This window comes from Podarcis gaigeae (assembly GCF_964106915.1).
Source record: "Podarcis gaigeae genome assembly, chromosome: 4".
NCBI classification, from domain to species: Eukaryota; Metazoa; Chordata; class Lepidosauria; order Squamata; family Lacertidae; genus Podarcis; species Podarcis gaigeae.
In genome coordinates this window covers 94,233,188-94,256,023 of record NC_139677.1, presented here as the reverse complement: position 1 = coordinate 94,256,023, position 22,836 = coordinate 94,233,188, and the positions used below count along the sequence as shown (strand labels likewise).

The window sequence follows — 22,836 nt, the reverse complement described above, 5'->3', positions numbered from 1 at the left end:
TTTTTATGAATCCACTGCAAAAACACACCCTTAAACCACGAGGATCTCAAGGTCCGCATAGTTAAAGCTATGGTTTTCCCAGTAGTGATGTATGGAAGTGAGAGCTGGACCATAAAGAAGGCTGATCGCTGAAGAATTGATGCTGTTGAACTATGGTGCTGGAGGAGACTCTTGAGAGTCCCATGGACTGCAAGAAGATCAAACCTCTCCATTCTGAAGGAAATCAGCCCTGAGTGCTCACAGGAAGGACAGATCGTGAAGCTGAGGCTCCAATACTTTGGCCACCTCATGGGAAGAGAAGACTCCCTGGAAAAGACCCTGATGTTGGGAAAGATGGAGGGCACAAGGAGAAGGGGGCGACAGAGGACGAGATGGTTGGATAGTGTTCTCGAAGCTACCAGCATGAGTTTGACCAAACTGTGGGAGGCAGTGGAAGACAGGAGTGCCTGGCGTGCTCTGGTCCATGGGGTCACAAAGAGTTGGACACGACTAATCAACTAAACAACAACAACAGGCTTTAATTGTGGCTTCCTGGCTTATTTCTTTTCTTCACACTGTGTAGGAGCAAAGCAGAAGCGATTGGGGAGCGTGCATCAGAAACCGCGATAAGTGAGAAAGCCAGATTTATTGTGCCATGCGAATGCGGCCAATGAAGACAAAAGTTTTTTTGCAAGTTGGCTAGAGGTGACGGGTCATATGGGGTGTAGTCTTTGGCAGAAATCATTTAGCTTCTTGAGAGAAATAACTGCTTCAGTGGCTGGAAGCGTACAGAAAGCAGATGTATCTGAAGAAAGGAAGCCTTTTTTATGAAAGGAAACTAAAGAAGTGGGGAAAGGAATTTTGGCTCCCTTTTCCATAAACATGAAACCCACATATCTCAGGAATGGCTCCCTCCTGTTGCAACAACCCTCTTCTCATAACAGTAAAAAAAGTGAGGGGGGGGGAAAGATGATCTTTCAATCCAGCTAGAATTTTATTGCCAATGAAGAAAATTGCTTGTCGTACTATTGCGCTCTCTGTCTGTTCTTGAAATCAGCTTAATGAATGTATTGGGATAACTAGTTAAGTGTTTCCAGTATATAAACAATGCTGTCTCTGTAAAGGTCCAGCACAGATCTAACTTGCCTGATCATAGTTAGGAGACTATGATCAGGAGGAGACAGGGGGTTCGTGAGTTCCCTCCCTGCTTCATGGATCTTTCAAAATCAGATTACAGTGGTGCCTCGCAAGACGAAATTAATTCGTTTCGCAAGTTTTTTCGTCTTGCGAAGCACGGTTTCCCATAGGAATGCATTGAAAATCAATCAATGCGTTCCTATGGAAACCGCCTTCAGACCAGGTCCGGGGACAGTCTGTCCCCCGACCTCTTCTGAAGGCTGGGGGGGGGGGAACAAGGGCTTTTCTTCCCACCCCCAGATTTTAAAAAACCCCGGGACAGCAGAGGACTTCTCCGCTGTCCCGGGTTTTTTTAAAATGCTGGCGGGCGGCAGCGAAGGCTTCTCCGCTGTCCCGGGGCGATTTTAAAGCCCCCGGGAAGGCAGGTGGGGGGGAGCAAAGACTTTCGCCCCCCGCCAGCCTTCAGAAGAGGTTACAGACTCCGCTAACCTAGAAATAATATCTCCGGTTAAGAACTTTGCTTCAGGATGAGAACAGGATGTGGCGGCAGCGGGAGGCCCCATTAGCTAAAGTGGTACCTCAGGTTAAGAACAGTTTCAGGTAAAGAACGGACCTCCAGAACGAATTAAGTTCTTAACCCGAGGTACCACTGTATTCTGCACCATGTCACTGACACAGTAACAGTGCACTAGAAATTGATTTATATTGGACTGTCCACATATCATGCTCTTTATTTGTTGTTCTACAATGTTCCCTCGGGACCATCTGCATGCGAAAGCAGCTGCTGTGTCACTGAGCTACAGCCCATTACCATGGAGAATGGGGTTAACAAACTCTTTTCCTCTTCCGCAATTCAAACTGGAGTGGATCGATGCCGCTATCCCTTCAGGCTTTGCAGAACTGGGGGGGAAGACACAGAACGTCCCTGGTTCAGTCCCAGGCATCTTGTGGTAGAGCTGGGAGACGCTTCTGTCTGAAACTAATCGGTTCTGATTTTTTTGTGGTTTCCCCTAACCCATTCTGATTATGTGAACTGCAGCCATCAGAGAGCCAGCATTATATCCTCACCCAGCCAAATCTGACGGGACAAGAACTTTTCTAAGGAAGGAAGAAAAATGCTTAACGTAAACAAGAAGAGCATTATTTCTCAAGTGAAAACCACCCCTTTTAATCGTGATAAAAGAGGAAGTTTCTAGGGGGTCGAGAAGCAGATAATTGGAAAAAGATGTCTTGAGAAGGCAGCTTCCAAAAGAGCTGGAACTGAATTACTGGCAGAGGAACTTTTGCAGAGGAAGTCTTGCCTTCTTTGTGAATTAGGAAAACAACTGCACTTTGAGGAGCTAGTAGCAGGTGAGGGAACCTGCCCAGACCTTGTGGGACTCCAGCTCTTATCAGCCCCACCCACCATGGCCAAAATCCTGCAAACCCCCAAAGGAAGAAGGCTCAGAGCCCGGGAAGCGGTGGTGGGAGTGGTCAGAGGGAGAAGAGGGAGGAGACTGGGAAGAGGAGGAGCCAGAAGCTGAAGAGATAACAGGGCTTAGTGAGCTGGGAGAGTCTGTGCCAGAGAGAAGTCCAGCACCAGAGGCAGAAGCTGAAGCAGTGGAGAGGGATGAGGGAGGACAAGAGGCAGAGATGAGTCAGGCTGGTGCAGAGTCACAGATATCTCCCCCTCCTGCTGCAACAAGCTTCCCTTCCCCCCTGGTCTCCCAGAACCAGAAGAGGCATGAAGAGGGAAGAGCAGAGACACACACAGGCGCAAGTCTCAGATTGCTTAGGAAGGACCCTGGAGAGATGGAGACTTGGGCAGCTGTGGGGAGGCAAGGACCTTCAGTCTCCACAACTGCCTCATAGGGGCAAGACCTACTAAGAAGAGAAGAGTTTGGATTTTATATCCCGCTTTATCACTACCCTAAGGAGTCTCAAAGCGGCTAACATTCTCCTTTCCCGTCCTCCCCCACAACAAACACTCTGTGAGGTGAGTGGGGCTGAGAGACTTCAGAGAAGTGTGACTGGCCCAAGGTCACCCAGCAGCTGCATGTGGAGGAGCGGAGACGCGAACCTGGTTCACCAGATTACGAGTCTATTGCTCTTAACCACTACACCACACTGGCTCTCTAAGAAGAGTTGCTGTGCTCATTAGGCCTGGCACTCCTGAGCAGACTTTGTTTCTTCTAATAAACTTCACTTACTCAGTGTGATTTATTGCTGGCTCACGCCTGAGAAGCGAGGACGTATTCAACAAAATAGCAAAAGCCAGAGTTACATTTGTGTACTGAAAGCAACAACAGTGAATGCCAACTCTATTCACTGGATTGACTTCTGTTCTGGGTATGGGACACAGGGGCAGAGCTCCGCCACTAAGGGGTGGAGAGCAGGTGGGGGCAGGGCTGGCGCGCATCCCGGGGGTCTGGCGCTTAGGTGGGGGGCAGCCGCAATGGCACCCCACCGGGATTGCACTGCCGGGGTCACTGCGCTCCCCCCGCACTCCTCTTCCTCCGCCAGTGATGGGACAAAATAGGCAAACACCAGCAATTTCTGCTCATTTCTTCTCCGACTTCTGATATTACAAAACGGCTCGTAATCTATTGACAGAGCAAACTGGGAATATAATGACAGCCTCCCCAAGCCTCGTCCCATCCAGATTTTTTTCCATTACAGTTCCCATCAGCCTCAGTTGGTCTGATGGGAGTTGTAGTCCAAAACATCTGGAGGGCACCAGGTTTGGAAAGGCTGGCCATGGGAAGAAAGCCTGAAATGGACACAGCCAGATGTAATTTGATTCAGATTTGTAAACTGGCCATTGCTAATGGAATCCAGGGGAGAACTGGTTACCTGATATACGACATTGGAAAGTTGAAAAAACAGCTGGTTATACTTCTGCATTCTGCACAACAGGCACAATTATTCTGTATTATTAATTATACACTTAGTGTTCTACTAAGAGCTGTACTAAGAATAAAATTGGCAGGTCTCTAACAGAATGGCTGATAATCTCCATAAAGCAAGCCAAGAGGGTGTATCCGTTGTTATATTGAATATATTCGTTCCATGTCTTTCCTATTAATTGTCTAAAGCTGCTTACATTAGCAATGTAAAACCCATAAACCAACCATAAAGCAATAGAGACACCATCCAATAAAAACAAGGGTTAAAGCCAACAGCAGGAAGAGAAAAACAACAAAAGCATTAGAACCAGCAGCAAGCTCAATGGCAGGAGAATAAAATGAGCTTTACCTGGTGCCTGAAAAGTGAGCAGTATAGTCACCAGGAACACTTGCCTGGGGAGAGTTTTCCAAAATCGGGGTGCCGCCACTGAGAAGGCCCTGTCTTCAACAAACACCTGCCTAACCTCTGATGGAAGCGTCACCAGAAGCAGGGCCTCTGAGGATGATCTCAGAGAAAAGGCAGCTTCATATAAGAGATGATCCTTCAGGAACTAGCCATTACGGTCAGTCTCCAGTTCTGGAAGTGTTACGCTTCTGAATACTGAAGCAGAAGTAGGCAGAGTGCTGTGGCACTCAGATCCTTCTTCCAGGCTTCCCACAGGCATCTGGTGAAAAGAGGTTGCTGGGGTCGTTTGGCCCAATCCAGCAGGACTCTTCTCCAGTCAATGTTCACAAAGCAATGTGGGGTTAGTTTAAGAAGATTGTGAAACAAATCCAAGACATATCAACTGAGTTCCCTTTTCCTCAGGGGCTACTTTTAAAAGCACAGAGAATCTATACCAAGGATGAGTAATCTGCAGTTGTCCAAAAGTTGCTGCCTGCATAAGAACAGGCTGCTGGAGCAGTTAGGATCATAGAGTTGGACGGGACCACGAGGGTCATCTAGTCCAACCCCCTAGTGTTTTGCCCAATGTGGGGCTTGGACTCAGAACTCTGAGATTAAGGGTTTAATGCTCTGCCAATGGAGAGTTGCCCATCTCGTCCAGCTCTTTGTTCTCCCAGCGGCCAACCAGACGCCACTCCTGGAAAACTTGCAAGCTGAATCTGAGTGCAACGGTGCTCTTCCTAGCTGTGATTTCCAGCAACTGGAATCTGATAGTACTGTCCTAGCTCAACCGGGACACTGTTCCACAGAACAGGGGCAGCCACAGTGAAGGCCCCGCTGCAATGGAAGGGGCTTCTGATATTTTAGGGAGCTGGAGGGTAAATCCTCCCACAGAATGCAGTGACCACGTGCCTTGGAAAGTTAGCTCCCCTGGCCCTACTTGACCTTTCCTTATAAAAGGAAGCAGGAAGAAGCTGCTGGCAGGCTGATTGACAGCTCTCGTTAAGGGCTCTTGGGCTGTCCTAAACCTGCCACCTTTGCCTTGCTCCGCCCTGACTCTTGCGAAGTTTGCCACCCAGGTGCCGGCAAGTCCCCTGCCCACGGTCTGCAGGCATGGTTCACAGGCATAGCGATTTCTGTCTCCTGACGCAGCAAAAAGGTATTTGCTCAACCAGCCCTCATGACAAATCACACAGCAAACGCTGTTTACCCCCAAGGGTTGATCAGCAGGACAACAAGAATCTTAAAGGTTATGGAACTGACAGAGGAGGGCTCAAGTGAGAATGTTTTTGCAGTTAAATTTAGCTAGATTGCACTGTCCTGTTCTTGAACAAAACTGCTCTTGTTTTGCAGGAATTCTCCCCAGCATGCCATTAAGCAAACACATGCAAACTGTTTTTGATAGCTGCATCGTTTCATCAAGAATCGTGAAGGGTGTTTCTTTTTTTTCTTGAGGGCCACCCACATTAAGAGGTGTACCAATGACAAAAGGAACATTCGTTTCCAATTAAGCATGGGGTGGTGGGCGGGGTGGCACAATGATGGGGTAAGAGAGATAAAAATAATCCCGTCTACTCACCGAGGCCTTCTGAAAGCCAGCCCATACTGCTGACAGGCCAAGCCGACGGTGGGAGTGTATACTATAGGCATGAATCTTTCTATGTCCGACGTGAGGACCCGGTAGAACAGCTTCTCATTTCGGTCTTGGAGCGTCATAAGGATGATATACCTGGCAGGGGGCAGCGGGAGGGGGGAAGAGGGGGAAGAAAAACATAAGAGAGGCATTGCTGATACTAAGCAGAAGCAACAGAGACAGTTCTCTGCCAGATTTGGGGGGGGGGGGAGAAACTTCCGCCATCTCAACCCATGCTTCTTATAGCTGCTATTAGGCAAGAGGTTCCATGTTTAATCTCTGGTACCCCCAGGTAGGGCTAAGAGAGCCTTACTCCCAGGTAAGTGAGCACAGGACTACAGCCTAAGATTCCAAGCAGACAGAGCTCCTTGCCCCTCCTCAGTCCTTGGAAAATCAAAGCAAATTACAGAGAGATGTAAAGATGGCATACGAGAAATATGTAAAACAACTAAGCAAGTATTAGAAATCACCCCAGAACTGGCCTTACTAAACATCTCCCAAGACCACAATGCCCATTTACACCACAAAGAACTCATAACCCACCCACTTTCAGCAGCCATAAACACCATAACCAGACACTGGAGAGACCTGTCAGGAGTAAGCATGGACCAATGGTACCAAATAGTAGGGGAAACAGCCCTACTAGAAAAATTAACCAATAAACTGAAACTGACACGGGGACAAACAGAAGAAGACACCTTTACCCCGGTATGGCTCCCCTTCATCACATACACAGCCCAACAAGACAATGACAGTAATCCACCAACAGCATACAAATCAATATGGCTAACCTGATCCAAAACACCCACCCACCCCACTCACACATGAAAACAAAGATCACCACAGCCAATCACAAATGAATAACCACACCCTAGGCCAACACCAACCCCTCTCACCACCAAAGGAACACAAGTGAACAGCAGAGCAACACTGACACCAAACCCTACATACATTAAGCAAAATAGAAACATCGTCACCCGACCCCACCCTCACCCATCTTCCCCCCCTCCACCCCTCTCCCCCTTTTCTTCCTAATGTCTCAACAAATGAAACTGATTTGCAAAAATGTTACATGGAAAAAATACAAGAGAGAGACATTACACATACTTCTGTAAATCAAGAAAATCTTTAATAAAAATACAAAAAAGAAGAAAAGAAATGTAAAGATGGTAGGATAAATTATGCAAAGCAAGAGAAGCCATGGCTTCTGTGCAATTTTGTTTATTTATTATTAACTCCTCGGTGAGCTGGGGGTGGGTGGGTGGGGTGAACATCCCTCCATCCTCTAACCAGAGAAAGGCTACCTGCCAGTTTTATTACGTGGTGAGGAATACAGAGCTCTTGGTGTTGGAGAAGGGATTGTGAGAGCATCACACATGAGGTCATGTGGGATCAAGGTGAATCGAAAGAGGGAAAGCGATGGCAACTCCACAAGCAATAATAAGGATATGGTAGGGGGATGGTCCCCATTTCATTTCAGGCTGGAAGCAGAAACATTGGCTGCATTGAAAGCAACTACCCTTTACTACTCTACTTCCTCCGCAAACGCTAGTGTATAAAGCCCTAAATCACTTAGGCCCCAAATATCTGTGAGACCACCTCCTTCTCTTAGAGACCACCTCCTTCCTTTTGGGTGTTGTGATCAGCAGAGGAGGTCCTCTTGGCAGTTCTAACACCCTTAGAAGCCTGGGGTGGTGTTGGCCCAGGAGAGGGCCTTCTCTGTGGTAGCCCCTAAGTTGGAGAACTCTCTCCTCAAAGAGGTGCACCTGGGACCTTCATTGCGCAACTTTCATAGTATGCAGAAGACGCACCCTTTCATCCTGATCTTTGAGATATATTTCCTCCCTGAGATATATATGTTTGAACCCACTCTAGTTGCATTTGCCATTTCTTTTAAACTGTTTTTAATGGGGACCTTCTAACCACTGTCAACCATCTGCTCTTGCAAACAATGTAAGGCATGCTGTCATATTGCAGGTTTCTCTGCCACCCACAGAGTTCTTCGGGGTCAGCAACCTTATCTTACATGCATCCTTCCTAACGTTTAGCTCCAGCCACAGCCCCTTCCCTAGCGCTCTCGCCTCACATCTTGCTTACTTGTCTAGATCGCTGGATTTGGTCTCGTAGCTTTTGAGGACGCGGAGAACTTGAACGTCTTGGCTCAGGAAGCAAGGAGGGAGCAGGCCGTGGATTCCCAGCTGAAGCCTCTCTTCGAGGGTAAAGGCCATTCCCTAGGAAGGAAGAGAGGATGTGTTGAAGCAGTTATGGAATGGAGAGGCTCTCTTAACAGAAAGGAAGTATTATTAGATTTCCACTTTGGTGGACTCTCTTTGGGATACGCCACAAAGAATAAGAACTTCTTGGGAGGCATTTTGAGTCCTCCACCCCTCTTGCATTCTCACAACAACCTTCTGAGGTGAGTGAAGCTGAGGCTGAGGCCAGCAGGTGAGTTTCAGGGCTCTGAGGAACTGAGCCAGCCTAAACTCTATGTCAGGGATGGAGCAACTCTGGACTACAAATCCCATCATCCCTGATCACTGGCCATGCCAGCTGGGGGCTGATGGGAGTTGGAGTGTAACAACACCTGGGGGGTGGTCACAGCTTCTTCCCTCTTGACACAGGGTGCTTCCAAACAACCTTTTTATTGAACGTTCACTCTGATTTGTCTGCATGGGGATCAGGGGACACTGGACTCAGCTATACGGCTGCAAATAAATTGTTTTAAGCGTGTTTTAAGTGCAAGATACAATGTGAAACGACATGGCGACAGTGAGCCTTATGGAAAATCCAATGTATTTTTTCAAAACACTTTAAAAAAAGCATTTTCAAAGGGTCTAGATTCCACCATTGGCTACTGAACAAGTGCACATTCTGATTTGTTTCCAATGCATTGTCCCACCCTACACTTTCTAATGCATTTCCCCATAACTTTCCTTACAGCAGAAAGTCCAACTTGAATGAGCACCCAATTATCAATGGTTGTGCAATTCACTAGGGATAGCTCAGTTGGTATGTATGGTTTTACTGTTTTAACTTATGCCAATAAAGGCTAGTAGTAGCGGTATAAATCAGGTTGTCAATCAGCTCTGCAGTGGCTTAACATCTTTGACCTGCTTAGTGCCTTTTTTCCTTTTAAAAAATGTTTAGGGGTACTCTCATTTTCCTTATCGTATTGAAATACTGCCCCTCAATGTGGCCAAACTTAGATTCACAAAATGTTTAGGGATATGCTTACCCCTGCGTACCCCCAGAAAAAAAGCACTGGACCTGCTAATATTCTTATAACAGAGAGAGAGAGAGAGAGAGAGAGAGAGAGAGAGAGAAAGAAAGAAAGAAAGAAAGAAAGAAAGAAAGAAAGAGAGCTTCTTCAGGCTCAGGGAAGGGATGGGATTCTTCCTGCTCAAAACACTTGAGGGCCGGACACCTCTCAACCATGACATCACCCCCTTCTCCGACACCTTGGCCAGGGAGAGTCCAGCTTCCCAGGCCAAATAATCCTCAGAGGGTTGAAGAGACAGGTTAGGCCAGAAGCCTCAGTGATAAACCACAGAAGCCTCTCTAGGGGCATTTTTTATTTCAGGGCCAAGAAGAATTTCAGCCAGCTGGAAGGGAATCCCGAGAATAAAAATGGCCAGTATCTCCCTCAGGCATGCATCCTGGTGCTGGAGCAGAGAGAGGTCCCAAAGGCGTCCGCATCATCCAAGATGCCTTTGTGTACATTAGAGAGAGCCATTCTCTGTTTATTCCATGAGAGCACGGCCGCCATTTTGGGTGTCATGATCTCGTGCAATTCCGTGCCACGATTCCCACCCCCTCCAAAAGTGGGCTGCAATCTTGCATAGGATTCAAAAACATGCATTTTGGGGCGCCGTACCCAAAAAAGGGACGCGGGTGGCGCTGTGGGTTAAACCACAGAGCCTAGGGCTTGCCGATCAGAAGCTTGGTGGTTCGAATCCCCGTGAAGGGGTGAGCTCCCGTTGCTCTGTCCCTGCTCCTGTCCACCTAGCAGTTTGAAAGCATGTCAAAATACAAGTAGATAAATAGGTACCGCTCTGGCAGGAAGGTAAATGCTGTTTTCATGCGCTGCTCTGGTTCGCCAGAAGCGGCTTAGTCATGCTGGCCACATGACCTGGAAGCTGTACGCTGGCTCCCTCGGCCAATAAAGTGAGATGAGCGCCGCAACCCCAGAGTCGGCCACGACTGGACCTAATGGTTAGGGGTCCCTTTACCTTTTACCCAAAAAAACCCGCTGGTTTTTTTAGGGGGGAATCGCAGCATGACATTGTGTGAGACCATGACACCCAAAATGGCCGCCATGCCCTCGTGAGAAAAAGCGGGAAGATGGCGTCTTGGAAAAATAGTGTCCTGGTTTTTCCCTTAGACATGCTGGAGGGTATGATACACCTCTCTCTATCCTCCACGCAGGCAAGCATGGGGCCTCATCAGAGTCCAAGATGGTAGAAAGCACAGCCAGCAAAGGTAGGGAGCACATGGGACCCGGACAGAGCCCCAAGGGAGGAAAAGGCAATCAATTGCTACTAGCCAAGATGGATGTGCTTTGCCTCCACAGTCAAAGGCAGCAATGCTTCTGAATACCAGTTGCTGGAAACCACAGAACGGGAGAGTGCTTTGCTGGCAGATTCAGCTGCACACAACCTTCCTCTGAGCCAGCACGTGCTACAGAGATGACTAAACAGATCGGGATGGGCGTGCCAAAAATAATATTGTTTTCATTTAAGTTATTGCATTGGAATATTCAGAAATGAAACATACACTTTTTTTTTTAAAAAAAAGAACCCATTTGAAAAGGTTTCCCGGAGGTGGCGTGACTCATGGCTTCCACGTAACAACAAACAATTCAAGTGAACAGCACGTGTTAACCTATCAGGCTGAACCCAAGGAAAATATTTTTATTCAAGTATTGGCTTTGATTTATGCTCCATGGCAACCATCGCATACGATTTGCAACACTGTGGTGTTGTTTTTTTAAACTCAGAACCTGTGTGTCTTCCCTGAAGAAACCCTTATTTGAAACTCTGGTGAGCCGCTGCCAGCCAGTGCAGACAATATTGAGATAGGCGTGTTGAATGGTCTCTTTAAATTTGAAGGTTCATTATTGTTCCACAAGATGTGTATTTCTTTAAAGGCCAGAGCAAATAATGTGACCTAGGTACCTCAGGTTACATACGCTTCAGGTTACAGACTCCGCTAAGCCAGAAATAATACCTCGGGTTAAGAACTTTGCTTCAGGATGAGAACAGAAATCGTGCTCTGGCGGCGTGGCAGCAGCAGGAAGCCCCATTAGCTAAAGTGGTGCTTCAGGTTAAGAATAGTTTCAGGTTAAGAACGGACCTCCGGAATGAATTAAGTACTTAACCCAAGGCACCACTGTATAGCAGGTGCTGTTAAGTTGTGGTAATTAAGCTGTTGGGTATGGTACATAAAGAGCAGCATGTAACTCTCTTTGTACCCTGGTGGATGGGAGATACTTACTGATATATTGTAATTTAGTGTAAAAGGAGTTTTTCTTTTTGTTATTAAAACGTAGCAAAAGTTACTTTTGTGTTTCTTGAAATGTGTGGTCTCCCCAGCACGCCTTCTGCAGCGCAACTAATCTGCAAAATAGCCAACAAGGCGGACCAATGTTCTGACTTTGTATAGGGCAGATTCCTATGTTCCTATGGGGATTTCAGTGCCTTACTTTTTAACTGGAGGCAGATTCCACGCAGCTCCCAGCACCTGCCAGCAGAGCTGTGGCAGTTCACATGCCACAAGTGGCCCAGCCACTGCTAGATTAGGGTTGATAAGCAACATGCAAGGCATCACATACCTCAGGCATTTAGCTAAAAAGGAAAACCTTGAGAGGCCAATGGGAGCTAGTGCCATATGCTTCCTCCACTGTTGGAGGTCATATGACTCACAAGTGCAGAGAGCAATGGTGTGTGGTTAGTGGACTGGGCTAGTCCCCTAAATGTTTCCAGTAAAATAGAATAAAGGTAAAGGGACCCCTGACCATTAGGTCCAATCGTGACCGACTCTGGGGTTGCGGCGCTCATCTCGCTTTACTGGCCGAGGGAGCCGACGTACAGCTTCCAGGTCATGTGGCCAGCATGACTAAGCCGCTTCTGGCGAACCAGAGCAGCGCACAGAAACTCAGTTTACCTTCCCGCCGGAGTGGTACCTATTTATCTACTTGCACTTTGAGGTGCTTTTGAACTGCTAGGTTGGCAGGAGCAGGGACCGAGCAACGGGAGCTCACCCCGTTGTGGGGATTCGAACTGCCAACCTTCTGATCAGCAAGCCCTAGGCTCTGTGGTTTAACCCACAGTGCCACCCGCATCCCTCTGGAAGAAGGTACAGGGTTATAAAGACTAGGACTAGCCGCCTAAGAAACAGTTTTTATCCAAATGTGATTTTGGTTTTAAACGCAGTGTAAAGTAGTCTCTGTGGGAGTATATTGTATTTAAATATGGGGTATCAGCAAAGTAAATAACTGTTATTTTCAATAAGTTTAGGATTTATGTTTGTTATGTTTTGTTTGTTTTATGTTTTTGTTTGTCGTCGATATTGTAAAAACTAATAAAAGTTTTGCTAAAATAAATAAATAAATAAATATGGGGTAGCAGAGTTTTTAGGGCTGGGATAGCTGGGATAGCAGGCTTGTTGGTTTTTGAATGTCTGATGTAGATTTTTTCAATTTTGTTGTTCTGTATGGGACAATGACAATAAAGATTATCGTCTCATATCCAAGGTATTTAACTTGATGAGCTGGTGGTCCGACTTGGAGGAAGCTTTGTATGTTCCTCTGCTAACCACTCTGCAACCAAAAGCCCTCGCACCTCAAGCATAATATTTCCTGGCCCTGCTGCTTGAGATTCCTCGGCTGGAGATTGTTTCATTCCCAACAGGCAAATCCTGTTAATGTCTACGATCTACGAATCTGAGGCCCCGGTGCCAGGACGACTGCCAATGCCAAAGGGAAATATCATAAATGGCAAGGTGGCCTAAAGGAGTGGGTTTTCCTGTGGCGATTTCCTGACGAAGCTTTTTAAATTCCGCAAATGCCGACGCGAAGTGTTCTGTGCGTCAGAAGAGGAGCGGAGCCAAGCCTGAGAGGTGAACTTTGCTCCCTTTTGACCTTGCGCTCCTAACAGATAACTCGGCAAGAGTCCAGATAATGTGCCTCAACCAACTATGGGTGATGCCAACCGTGTGAAGGAAGGAGGGTAAATGGTCCCAAACCTATTAAAAATCAACCACGTGGTTCCTAATTAGCTATTCACTCTGGTTGATGTCAGAAGCTGCAAAAGAAGAAGATAAAGAGAAGTTTATCTTCCTCTCGCATAATAAAGGAAGCAGTTTTCTACCAAGCCAAGCCCATTGGCCCATCTACCTCAGTATTGTCTACACTGACTGGCAGTTGCTCTCCGGGGTTTTCGGGATGTGAGGGATTGAACCTCAAACCTCCTGCATGCAAAACAGATGCTCTAACCACTGAGTTACGGCCCTTCCCAAAGACTAGAACCCAGGGCCCGTCAACAAAGCTGAATTTTTTGGGACAGGAGAAAGGGGCACTGCTTTACACAGTACACAGCCAAATTGGCTTTATGGAGGGGCTTGGATGAACTCATGGAGAATAAAACAATGTGGATGTTCTATGGGGCTAATTCAAGGCGTGTTGGAAGTAGACTAGTAGCTGCCAATAGCCTTTCCTTTCGAAACAGATTTTTATTGGTTTTTGAACAAATACAAGAACCCATTAAACAGTTATCGAGCAGTACATCTAATGGTGTTTGTTCTATCCATTTACTCTAGACATATGTTCAATGTTCAACCATATTACCTAACATAACCTCCCCGCTGCAAATATTGAGCGATTGTTGTATATTGGTCTTGATTTTGTTCATTCACATAGTTAAAGTCGGAAGGTATCTTTTTTTTAAAAAAAATTTTTAACTCATTTTTCTTTTTCATTCCTTACATACATCTCAAAGTCTTAACATTTACTATGTATTCCTTCCTCCCTCCCCTCCTAGGCTTCCCCCAACTTTAACTTCTGGTTTGTTTCTCTTTTCAACCACTTTGCTACCCCCTAATAGAAAAAGTTATTAACAACATAACATCAAACTTAACATTAACAACATAACATCAAACATAAAAATAAAAGTAAATACACCACAATATTTCTCTAGCTTCTAAACATTTTCTAATACTAATAGTGTGAATGTTTATTTAAACCCTGCCATCAAGTCTATCAACCTTCTTTGTTTCTGCAAGTATAATTGAAATATACTCAAGAGTCGAGAGTGGATTTCATGCTCTTTATTCAGTTCATAGTGGTGAGGAGGAATGAAAGTTTTCTCAAAGTATCTGCTTTATATACATTATTTTCACAATGGGCTGCACGTGATTGGCTAATTCCAGAATTCTCCTGTAGGCCAATCAGGTTGTGGATTGACTTCCATCTGGAGCTGGATTGGGTGGCTACTGCAGACCAATCAGACTGCTGCATTGTTCTAGGACCAATCAGAATGCTGCATTCTGAATCCTATTGTTCTAGGACCAATCAGACTGCTGCATTTTGGATCCTATTCAACTCAGTACATAACAATAATATAAATGGTTCCCATTCTTTTTCAAAGTTGCTGTTGTCTTTTTCTCTTAGTCTGACAGACTAAGAAAAAGTTGGAAGGTGTCTTTATTCGTTATGCCTTCAATTGCCCTCCTGTTCCTGGTGAGATGTTCGGACATTGTGGCATTCCATATATTATTTTCCCATATGTTCATGAAAGGGTATCTGGACCACTTCCCCCCTTAAAGCCATCTCTGCTCGCTCAAAGTCAGTCTCTGATAACCTCCACAGAGGGGTCTATGACTGCTGGTCTATGAGTGTAAAAAAGATTTGGATTGTATAACCTCAGTTAACTTGTTTATTCCACTTTAAAAACCATCTTTGGCCTGATCCAGCGGGCCTTTTCTTATGAGTTGAGCTATCTCAAATCACCTCAGCTGGTGAGCTTTAAATTTCCGAGGCTTAACTAACAAGACTACAGGGCGGCTTTCCTCAGCCCATGTGAAAACATCTCCTTAGAGATAGGGGCATCCACGGATTATTGCGCCTCCTCCCTCAACCTGCCCCAAATCTTCACTTTTGGCTTTTTTGAAGGCAGACAAAAGGCCCAGTGTCCTCCTGCCTGTTTAAAGAGAACAGGCAAATGTATTCCAGGTCGGTCTCAGCGACAAAGAGAGATCCTTCTGTGTTTCTCCCGATGCCTGCCAAATTACATGAAAAGTTAGTTGCGGGAAACAATTCCCTTTTTTAAAAATATACAATGCGATTCTTTCAGTGACGTTCTTATTGAGGACTCCCTTTCTTCTTCTTCCTCAAGGCTCTTCGTTTCCAGTTAAGCCACCAAAGAAATGGGGGGATAATGACCTTTCTATAGGCCTTTTGCCTGTGTCTCGGACATAAATTAAAGCACGTTGTTCATTTGGCGCCTCAGAAACGACAACCGGCTTTTCTCTCCGTTTAACCAGGCCTCTGCACATAGGCGAAACATATGGTACTAAAGCCTGATCTTAATCACACATGGGAGCGGTGAACCCTTTTGTGTTTACTTGGACCACAAAATGGCCACACTCCAAAGCAGGCCATTCACTAAGGACCCCGCTGCTTGATTCATTCCGTAAACCGAGACTTCTGTTTGATAAAGGAGGCTTGAAGGAAAGGAAAGGAAAAAAGAGAGAGAACAGAAAGCAGCTAATGGCATCTTCTCCTACAGCATACAAAATATTAAGGGCTGAAAGGTAACTCTGTTCTGGAAAAATCCTCGGTATTTGCAGATATAGAACCCGGAACGGCAAGGATCATTCTGTTTCTGAATTACAGTGGTACCTCGGGTTACATACACTTCAGGTTACAGACTCTGCTAACCCAGAAATAGTGCTTCGGGTTAAGAACTTTGCTTCAGGTTGAGAACAGAAATCGTGCTCCAGTGGTGTGGTGGCAGCAGGAGGCCCCATTAGCTAAAGTGGTGCTTCAGGTTAAGAACAGTTTCAGGTTAAGTACAGACCTCCGGAACGAATTAAGTACTTAACTCGAGGTATCACTGTAAGGGTTATCTCTGTTATCAGTTAAGTCAGTTAAACCCGGGTGGTGGAGGTGTTGCTCAGCAACCAGGCAGAGTGTCATGATCTTTACTGAGGTAACTCATGCTCTGACTGGCTATGCAGTTCTGAGGGAGTTTTCCTCTGTATGTTTGGTTGGCTGTCCACCTCCTATGTAGAAGGCCTGAGCCATGCGAAAGACAAGAACTCTCTGCTCCTTTCTCCTCAAATTATGCATGGTTTTTTTTATTCAGTTTGCTCTGTAAAGTGCACCGGATTCAAATAAGTAGCTCTGCTAGCGGAAACCTGCACAAGGATATCCAATAGCACAATGGGGCTTTTGCCCCTCTTTATCCCCCCACCCTATTGCCTCCTCTAGACTGGCTGGGGGGGGGGGCGTTTCAGGAGAAACCTCTAAATAAACAGCATGAGTGGGGAAGAGAGGGGAGGTGGTTCCATGAAGAAAGCCGAAATGCTGGTGCTGATCGCAACATTGAATTCTTCCCAGTGTTATCAGGACTTTCCCCTCTGTACTCTGCATTATTTAATTGACTCTGTTGACAAGACAATGAATCTGAATCGTGGGAGAATCAGGGTGGCCCAAAATAAGGACTGTTTCATGCAGTGCATAGTTAAAATGTGCAATTTGCTACCACAAGATGTGATGATGGCTGCCACCTTAGACTGCTATAAAAGGAGATACAAAAAATTTGTGGAGGAAAGAGCTTTCCACAGCTGCTACCCACCATGGTTATATACTGTCTCCAGGATCAGAGGTTGTCCGTTTCTGAATACTATTTCTCTGAATACTATTATTACTCTGTGGCGAGGGAGTTTCACAACATAGAGGCCACCACAGAGAATGCCCTTTTCTGGGCCACTGCCACTCTGAGAGCGGTGGAAAAGCCAACAGAGTCCTCTCTGCTGATCTTAAAACCCAAGGGGGTCTTGTAGGAAGTGGTTTTTCGGGTATTAGGGACCTGAGTTGTTCAGGACATGAAACGTGAGCCCCTTGAATTGAGCCAGGAAACGACAGGCAGCTAATCTCTAGGGAGCAATAGTGGAAGAGGGCTAGGGGCCTAAGCCCTGCCACCCATAAGCCTCTGCTTCGGCACTGTGGGGGGAGAGGAAGCTGAAGAAGAATAGCTCTTAGTCTGATCCAACAGCGTGTGGACCATTCTTGATGACTGCAAAGACCTTTCTTACTTCTGCAGAGGTGCTTCTAAAGCCAAATGCTGGACTGCTCAGGGATAGCTCAGTTGGAAGAGCATGAGATCCTTAATCTCAGGGTCGTGGGTTTGAATCCCACACTGGACAAAGGAATCCTGTATTGCAGGGGTTGGACTAGATGACCCTCATGGTCCCTTTCCAACCCTACAGTTATTTGATTCTTGTGCTCCATAAATTGGCCTAAAAAAAAGAAGCTCTGGTACAAAATAACACACACACACAGTCTCTTAGAAGGAGTGGTGAGCCCATTGAACAAACAAACGAAAACCACAATTGGAAAGGGTGGGGAAGGCGCGTCGGGAGAGGGGCATACAAAAGCAGTACAATGTGTTGATCATCACAAAAATGTTCCCGCATACCAAGCGGGAAAAGACGATTAAAAATAAAATTGGCATGCAAAAGGGATGGGCTACCAACTGTGAGCAGCACATCGTAAAAAGCATTGTTAGGCAGGCAGCAGTTCACAGGTCCGCAAACATGAGGCATCTGCATCCTGGAAAGCGTTGGCCGAACATCTGCAAATAAAGCAGTCTTGAGGGTTACAGGAGGATTTGAAATCAGGATCAGCTGCAGTCCCACTCCACAACCATCAGATCTCACCCCATGGCCTGCTGCTAGTCTGGCCCCTTCAAGAGGACTGGAACCTTTAAAATAGGGAACAGACATCATATTGGTTTCCCTGGCTTATATTGTGCTTGCATTCTTATCAGCGCAGGGCTGATAGAAACATTGGGGATATGGGTGAGAAAGATTGGGGCGATGGAATGGGAGGGAAAGGTTAAACACACCCTCTTCAAGAGACAGAGATCAGATCAGAACCAGAGCATCCCCCCACAACAGGGTTGTGCTGCTTTTAGAGTTAACAAGACAGAGGACATGAGATGTGACTACAGACCATAGTCTATTGCAGACCTCAGCAAACCTGACTTATTCAATTGGGCTAGCTAGGTAATCAGTGCAGGTCTTTCAAGTTGGGCTCATTTCCTTAACTTAGATGAGATTTTACATCTTTCCCCTACCACCCTAAAGGAGCCACTTCTAGTCTCTGCTTCACTTAACCCTCTTTCCCACCCGCACCCCATGCAATCTGGAAAATAACGCGTTTGATTTCCTTTTTATATTTCACCAGGGGGAAAAGAAAAGAAACATCGTTCATTTTATTCCCCGTAGATCTGGCATGTCTGCTGCATGACTCAGGCATGGAAGCGCTCTATAAATGAACTCCTCCTCTGTTCGAAATGTTAATATTTTCCGACATCTTTATTCATTGCGCTGCTCCCTTTCGCCCTCCTCCACACACACACACAGGATTTTCCATTTTCATCCCAACACTGAACAGTTTGTCTTGCCACCTGGGAAACAGACCACAACAACCCACAATGCCCTAGTCATTCAACTTTCGTTCCATACCGTTGTCAGGTTACAGGACAAATAATCCCTTACTGGCACTTACTGTTTTTGCAACACTGGGCAGTGAGAGGAAGCCACCTCGGGCAGCAGATGCCTGTAAATTGTTGCTGCTGCTGTGTGTGGCATAAAGGGTAAAGGTAAAGGGACCCCTGACCATTAGGTCCAGTCGTGGCCGACTCTGGGGTTGTGGCGCTCATCTCGCTTTATTGGCTGAGGGAGCCGGCGTACAGCCTCCGGGTCATGTGGCCAGCATGACTAAGCCGCTTCTGGCAAACCAGAGCAGCACATGGAAACGCCGTTTACCTTCCCGCTGGAGCGGTACCTATTTATCTACTTGCACTTTGACGTGCTTTCGAACTGCTAGGTTGGCAGGAGCAGGGACCGAGCAATGGGAGCTCACCCCGTTGTGGGGATCTGAACCGCTGACCTTCTGATCGGCAAGTCCTAGGCTCTGTGGTTTAACCTACAGCGCCACCCGCGTCCCTGTATGTGGCATACAACCTGCCTTGTCCTCGTCCCCCTGCCCTATAAGCTAGCCTGCTTCCCTCAGGTGTGGTAGAGGAAACGTCCCTTTGGCGAGGGTTCAAGGAAGATGCCATTGGCAATCTGCTCAGCTTCTGCACATGGGCTGGAGGGCAGCTGGCTGCCTTCTTTTCCTTTGCGTCAGGCAGCAAAGCATATTGGACCAACCCTGTCCCAGCCAGGGCTCATCTCAAGGGCTGTCGCGTGGAATAATAATAATAATAATAATAATAATAATAATAATAATAATATCCCGCCCTCCCCAGCCAAAGCCGGGCTCAGTGCGGCTAACAACAATAAAAGTGACACAGGATTCTAAAATCAATTCATTTTAAAATCAGTTCAAAATCAAATTAATGGCAACCATTGGGCTAGAGTTCTGTGAAGATTACCAAAGGAGGGGGTCAAACTGTGCCTTGGACAAAGGCCTGGTGGAACAGCTCTGTCTTGCAGGCCCTGCGGAAAGATGTCAAGTCCCGCAGGGCCCTAGTCTCTTGTGACAGAGTGTTCCACCAGATTGGGGCCACAGCTGAAAAAGCCCCGGCTCTGGTTGAGGCCAGCCTAACCTCCCTGTGGCCTGGGACCTCCAAGGTGTTTTTGTTTGAAGACCGTAAGGTCCTCCGTGGGACATATCAGGAGAGGCGGCCCCGTAGGTATGAGCGTCCTAGGAAAAGGGAGCAAGCCTGTTTTATTCTGCTCCTGACTGTAGGACTCGAACCAGTGGCTTCAAATTACAAGGAAGGAGATTCCAACTAAACATAAGGAAGAACATTCTGACAGTAAGAGCTGTTCAACGTTGGAACAGGCCCCCTTGGGAGATTGTAGACTCTCTTTCCTTGGAGGATTTTAAGCAGAGGTTGAGTAGTCATGGATGCTTTCATTGAGATTCCTGCATTGCAGGGGGTTAGACTAGATGACCCTTGGGGTCCCTTCAAACTCAACAATTCTATGATTGTATAAATCTAAGTCTTTACATGTAAAGCTATATACACCAGGGGTGGCTGGCTTTATGCCCTCCAGATGCTGTTGGAACTCCAGCTTCCATCCACCAGTATGGCCAATGGCCAAAGATGATGGGAGCTGTGGTCCTGTAATAGCTGCAAGGCCACAGGTTTGCCACCCCTTGTAGATATGAAGGCTGGCAACATCAACCCTGGAGTGTGGGAATCCCTTGCAGACAACCACAGTGTCCACATGCCTTCATCTTCCCCAGCTGCAACAAAACATGTCTCTCCCACATCAGTCTCTATAGCCACAGCAGGTGCTGAAACTTTCCAATGGTTTGACTTCACCTCCAAAGGCACTCTTCTCCACTGTCTCCCGAAACATACAGGTGCCAACCATTCCCTAATGTACAAAGCTGTCTTATACAGTATACACTGGGAGCTGACTTCTTCTGAGTCAGACCATTAGTGCATTGAGCTCAGTACTGTCTACACTGACTGACAGAGGCTCTCTAAGGTTTCAGGTTGTCCTAGCTGGAGATCCCAGGGATTAAACCCAGGACTTGCTCAAAAGTCCCCTGTGCTATAAAGCTAAAGGAGGAAAACTTCAGGGCACAGAAAGATTTGGCACATGTAGACCTGGAGCTTGCATCTTGCGCGTTGAAAACCCAGGTCAGAGGATAAACATTGGCTGTAATTAGGAAGTCAAACCAGATCCTGATTGTTAATGGACTTGCTGGCTGTCCGGGTTAATTTCAAAGCATTCCTGCTTGCTTCTCCCAGGGGATGTCTGGGTTTGGATCTAACATAGCTGATGAAAAATGACAGGAAATGTTTCCTTAGGGTGGATCTACTCGTAGGAAACATGCTGATAGCGCAGCCTGCCGCCACCACCATTGGGAAATGCAAAACTAGGCCCCTGAGGCTCCCAGCGCTGCAATAAAAATCGTTCACGTGCAGCTTCAACCGCGAAAAAGAAGTGAATTATCTGGGTGTTGTTCATCTTGTTCACAAATTTTGACAAGGGAATCAAACATGTTCAGGCGTCACCTGCCATTGTAAAAGAGGGCTGGTAGTGGAAGCACAGATGGCATCTTTAACAGGGAGCCAAGGCAAAGAATACCAATTTAGGGGAGGGGAAAACAATGCTGTTTTAACACTGTCTAGGAAGTTAAAAATGCATTTGAGTCAGTGCATAACTACTTCATCGCCAATCAGTAACCCTATATTGCAAGCAGGGATGGGTGTGTATTCAACATCCTGGCAACACACTGTTATTCTAAAGCAGCAATGCTGCAGCAAGCAAAGGCTCTAGCAGCTCAGTCTGCTGCTTGTGGCTGGAAAGCCAAACAGGAAGTATGTGACTGTTGCCATGAAAACGAAGGGGCAGTCCATTCTCCTTATTGAGCACAGGATGTGAGCTCAGTGTGTGTCATATGACCTGTACAGGATGTACATGGGTGGAGTTTGGAGTTTCTCTCTGTTTGTTGAAGAGAGCAGACATCTTTTACTGTATGACTGCTAAAAACAGGAATAAAAGCATGTAGTTACATTTCTGTCTGTGTCTGATTCCCCTCCCTGGGGATATGCAGGGAGCAGGGAGGAGGAGAAGCAGTTGGTGTGTTTTCCTCACAGCCTGAGGAAAATCGCCGGAACGGACCTCGTATGTTTTTCCTGCCGGGAGTCACCGGAGGGAGGTCAAAGGAATTCAGCCGGTGCCTGAACAGATAGGCACATACCTCTGACCGGGCCAGAATTCCAACACACACAAGATTCTAGCACTTCTGACACTGATGTAAAGTACATTTTTCTCCCTTTCCTCCCCTGCACACTTGAAAAGATGCAAGTACACACAAGACTGATGTTCCATTGGCATTAACCCAATATGGGCTTTCTAGGAGGTTGTTTTCCATTTGTGGAAATTCTTCCTTCTTTGGCGGTCACTTGTAGCTGAGTAAGATTGATTTCCATGAACCCGGTTTTAACAATGAGTCCGTAGGTGACTCTGGAGGCCAAGTCTGGATCCACACGTCCTTCCACAGTGAGGACACTGGTTCCCGGGCGGGAGTTGACCCTGGTGAGGGTTTGCCAAGCATGCCTTCCTCTTAGCACGTTCTGCTTAGCCCTTGCGTTCTGAGTTCGAGTGTCTTCAAAGTCCACGACACCTTTGGTAAAGGCTGTTCTCCAACTGGAACGATCGCAGGCCATTTGTGGAACACCATCCGTCGTGAGGTGTTTCTGTCTCCCTTGTTATTGACTTTCAGGAGAATTCTATTTTTTCAAAATTCAGTTTACTCAGGTATTTTGATAGATACTGGCCACATCAGCCAGGAAATTAATAACTGTGAAGGCATGTAGTTGCTTTTAAACATGGGGGTTTTTTTAGATGTTCTAAAGTGTTAGAAATCTTTTCAGATACTTTAACAAAAAACATCATTCTGTAGTAACGTTTTGATGTTTGCCACCCTGGGCTCCTTTGGGAAGAATGCTAGGCTTGCCATGCATCAGGAAAATTCCCAACATGTCTGGATGTCATGGCAACATGATGGAAAAAGCAGCGGAAACAGCTCCAAAATCACTATTTTGGGGGGAGCGCAAGAATTT

The 22,836-nt window shown here is 46.5% G+C and overlaps 1 protein-coding gene across 3 annotated transcripts in view; it reads right to left on the bottom strand.

Moving 5' to 3' along the window:
- The window catches only part of ME3 (malic enzyme 3), a 98,730-nt gene that overhangs the window by 43,871 nt on the left and 32,023 nt on the right, over positions 1-22,836 (bottom strand). For all 3 annotated transcript variants that reach the window (XM_083736800.1, XM_083736801.1, XM_083736802.1), the window contains exons 3-4: positions 8,117-8,250; positions 5,966-6,115 (exon numbers count right to left, since the gene is read on the bottom strand). In XM_083736800.1, coding sequence (XP_083592926.1) covers positions 5,966-6,115; positions 8,117-8,250 — 284 coding nt within the window. The remainder of the gene's footprint in view (positions 1-5,965; positions 6,116-8,116; positions 8,251-22,836) is intronic.